Raw genomic sequence first — 3,735 nt, 5'->3', positions numbered from 1 at the left:
CAACGCTGGGCTGTGGGCAGGCCAGTGTTGGAGGTGACGGGAGCAGCAGGAAGCCCAAGTGCCCCTGCCAGCCTGCACCCCCCCAGCCCTCAGGGGATGCTGCTGCCCGGCAGTGCCTGGGAAGCAGGTTGGGGATGGGCAGGGCTCTGCGTGGGGTCAACACAGCTCACTGCAGCCGCGACTCTGCGTAGGCGAAGTGGGGGTCACCACTGCCATCACAAGCGCCTGAAGTCCTCAAGGGCCACCCTGGCGGCATTACGGCCTGCTGCTCCCATCACTCCTCCTCCTGCACGAGAGCAGAAATGGGGAGCAGCGGGCAACTCCAGCCCCAGGGTGGGGCACAGGGCTGCACAAGCAGAGCTGCCCCACCTCCCTGCCCATGGGAGGGCAGAGAGGGGAGTGGGCACCCCCCACCCCATGCTGACCTTAGACCACTTCCATGCACCCCTGCCCTCCTCCTGTAGCCCCCCAGGAGGGTCCTGGCTCCCAGCCCTACTCACCAGGGTGAGCTCCGCTTCCACACAGGTACAAGCCAGGAACTGGGGACCGGTAGCCTGAGTAGGATGGTGCTGGCCGGGCAAAATACAGCTGGTCCAGAGACATCCCTCCATGGAAGATGTTCTGCAAGCAGAGCTCTGTGTGAGCAGGCTGTGCTTGGCCCAGGGCTGTGTGCCCACCAGCACTGGCACCAGAGCGATGTTCCGAGCTGAGCCCACGTGGTACCCACCCCACCAGGCAGCCCAAAGATCCTTTCCAGGTCTGGTGGTGTCAGGATGTCCCTGACGATGACGGATGCCTTGAACCCCGGGGCGTAGGCTTCAATGCAGTCAAACACTAGAAAGGGATGCAGGGAGCGGTGGACAGCTCGGGGGGACATGGTGACCAGCCCCTGCGCAGCTCCAGGGCAGCTCTGCCCACGGGCAGGGGTCAGTGCTCCCCACGTTACCCGGGACCACGTATGCATTATGTACCCATGTCCACGTATGCATTACACACCCGTGTCCGCGTATGCATTTCTGGCCTGCTCATCCCAGGGCTGCCCTCCTGCTAGCACAGAGGGGGTGTACTGGGTGAAGAGGGACACGACGTGGCAGCCCCGTGGGGCCAGCCCTGGGTCCAGTGCCGAGGGGATGCAGAGCTCGATCATGGGCCTGGGGGAGCAGGACATTAGCTGGGCAGGCAGAGGGGGACCCAGCCATCCCAAACCTCTTTCCCCCAGCACCACTCGCCATGGCTGTCCTTCCCCTTTCCCGGGACAACCAGGTGTGCCAGTGCGGGTGCCTACCTGCTGGAAGGGTGCCTGTGGGTGGCCTCGGTAAAGGCCTGGTGCAGGAGGTGGGTGCTCTCACAGTTGAGATGGATGGAGCACTGGTGGTGGGGCAGGGGCTGGCCATCACGGGCGTTGGGGGCAGCCAGAAAGCTGGGCAGCCGATCCACCGCCACTGGGTGTGGGAGGGGGGGAAGGGGAGAAACGGGTTGCAGCCTCTTGCTGAGCCTGGAGCCAGTGTCCCTCCAGCGGAGATGGTGGAGGTGGCCCTGTCAGTACCCACCATTGATCTTGGTGACAGGGGAGCGTGTGTCAACCTGCCGGATCCGCTGGACAAAATCCTGTGGCAGCTGGTCCTGGGGTGGGAGAGGCCAGGGCAGAGCCCAGCAGTGAGGGGGGCAGCCCGGCCAGGGGACACCACCACACTGCCAACCCTGTGCACCCCGTACCTGGGGGGTGAGCTCCAGTCGTACCTGGGGCGTGAGCTCCAGGAAGGTGATTTGGGGGGAAGCATTGGACAGCACCAGTTTGCTCCTCACTTCTGTCCCGTCCTGCAGCACGACGCCCTGCGCCCGCCCGTCCCTGCCCAGCAGCACCTGGCACACTGCCTGGGCAAGCAGAGGGGACAGCATCTCACCAAGAGCATCCCAGTCAGCTCCCCGTGCCCAGACACCCCGTACCTTCTCAGCGAAGATGTGGGCTCCCCAGGCAGTCGCTGAGCAGGCGATGGCTTGGGACAGGGCCCCCATCCCACCAGCCACGTACCCCCAGGCCCCCCGCCGTCCCTCCAGCTCGCCCATCACGTGGTGCAACAGCACGTACCTGCGGCGGCAAGGTTAGGTGCCGGCGGAGGGGACGGGTCTGTCCCTTGCATGGGCATGGTGAGCATGGTGCCACGGTCACCATAGGTGGGACCATGCCAGCTTGTAGGGTACTAAATGAGTACAGGGAGTACCCACCAGCCAGGACTTGACCTGACCTGGGGACAGAGGTGTCCAAACAGCAAACAGGCAGGGGGGACCACTCGGGAGAGCCATAAGACAGGGATGGGGGCAGCCTCTTGCTCAGCCCCAACCCCCACACCACCCTGGCAAGGCTGAGCGGGTGGTGGGAGAGGCAGCGGCGTAGGGCATGGGGTGCTGGGGCACAGCAGAGCTGAGGAGCTGCTGGCACAGAGGATGGTTTTGGGGGGAGGGTGCAGCCATGAGTCCTGAAGGGAAAGGACCCTCACCCGCTGCCGGGGGTGTGGGGGCTGGCCATGGCTCCAATCACTGCATCAGTAGCCAGAGTTGCCTTCAGAGGCTCCGACTCAAACCAGTGATCCAGGATCTGGCCCAGGAGAAAAAGAGAGCACCAGGCTTGGTGTAGGTATTGCCGTACACCCTTCGCAGGATGGTAGCAAGGCAGGATGGAAGCAAGGCATCCACACTACTGCTGCTGGCACTTACCTTGGAGATGGGGGCTGTGAGCACCTCATAATAGCGGGGTAGCTGCTGCCCCAGCACCAGCCCTGGGGGCGGAGGGGTGGTGTGAGACCTGCACGGGCCAGCTGCCTGCACCCTGTTAGGTTTGGGAGCAGGCACCTGGCAAGCCTGCCAATCCCACTGGGGCTCCTGGAGAGCCTGTGCTCTGGGAAGGAGCAGCTCTGCATCGCCAGCTCCAGGTGCAGGCAAATACCTGTTGCCATCAGGGTCCCCCAGCATCCCAAGATGTACCTGTCCGCAGCAGGGGCCGCAGGGCTTGCAGGGCTCTGAGTCGCTGGAGCAGGGAGCCTTGCCCCAGGGCAGCTGTGTCCACTGGGGGGGCATCCAGCAGTGGGTCGAGGGCAGACACCAAGCCCCCCATGAATGCCTCGTACTCAGGGTAAGCCTGAAAGGGGTCAGAGGGAGAGAAAGAGGGACTGGAGGGACTGCACTGTGGTGGGTACAATGGATACCCCACCCAGGAGCATCCCTGCTGCTCTGCTGGGCAGGGCAGCTCCTCGGAGGCTTTGCTGTGCTAGGCATGTACCCCCATAGTACCTGCGCATCCTTCTGGGAGAACTGAGCGATCTGCTGCTGGGTCTGAGCTATGTTGTGCCCCAGCAGGAGGGAGCGAGGGGGGCTCCTGTCCTCCAGCAGCGGGGTGAAGGAGTAGGGGTCCCGCAGGAGCACCCTCAGGCCATGGCGCTGCAGGACAGGGATGGTAGGATTCATCCTGCGGGGACGGCCCGGCAGCAGGCTCACCATGCCAGGAGGTGCCGGCAGCCTGGTGAGGGATGGGTGCTGGTACCTGCAGCTCCAGCTCAGCATAGATCTGTGGCCGCAGCAGGCTGAGCAGGTACGATGCCCGGGAAAACTTGAAGCCTGGAAGATGTGGGGCAGTGTAGGAGGGAGATGCCCACACCCAGGGCTGGTCAGGGGGACACAGGGTGGACAGGGGTACCTGGCACAATTTCCTCCGTGACGGCCGCGCCACCCAGCACGTGG

At 64.3% G+C, this 3,735-nt stretch overlaps 1 protein-coding gene across 1 annotated transcript; it reads right to left on the bottom strand.

The window, feature by feature from the left end:
• Positions 1 to 215: 215 nt before the first annotated feature.
• Positions 216 to 3,734, bottom strand: PYROXD2 (pyridine nucleotide-disulphide oxidoreductase domain 2; the record flags this gene model as incomplete). Its single annotated transcript, XM_010158033.1, has 14 exons — positions 216 to 286; positions 501 to 621; positions 728 to 834; positions 997 to 1,151; positions 1,286 to 1,442; positions 1,551 to 1,623; positions 1,741 to 1,875; positions 1,948 to 2,089; positions 2,499 to 2,596; positions 2,716 to 2,777; positions 2,983 to 3,136; positions 3,289 to 3,435; positions 3,539 to 3,612; positions 3,692 to 3,734. Coding segments are annotated over 14 exons (1,539 nt in total), but the record flags the coding sequence as incomplete, so codon positions are not given.
• Between the last annotated feature and the right edge of the window lies 1 nt (position 3,735).

This window comes from Eurypyga helias, unplaced genomic scaffold, assembly GCF_000690775.1.
Source record: "Eurypyga helias isolate BGI_N326 unplaced genomic scaffold, ASM69077v1 scaffold24188, whole genome shotgun sequence".
NCBI classification, from domain to species: domain Eukaryota; kingdom Metazoa; phylum Chordata; class Aves; order Eurypygiformes; family Eurypygidae; genus Eurypyga; species Eurypyga helias.
The sequence above is the reverse complement of the archived record's forward strand: the minus strand, read 5'-3'. Positions and strand labels throughout refer to the sequence as shown.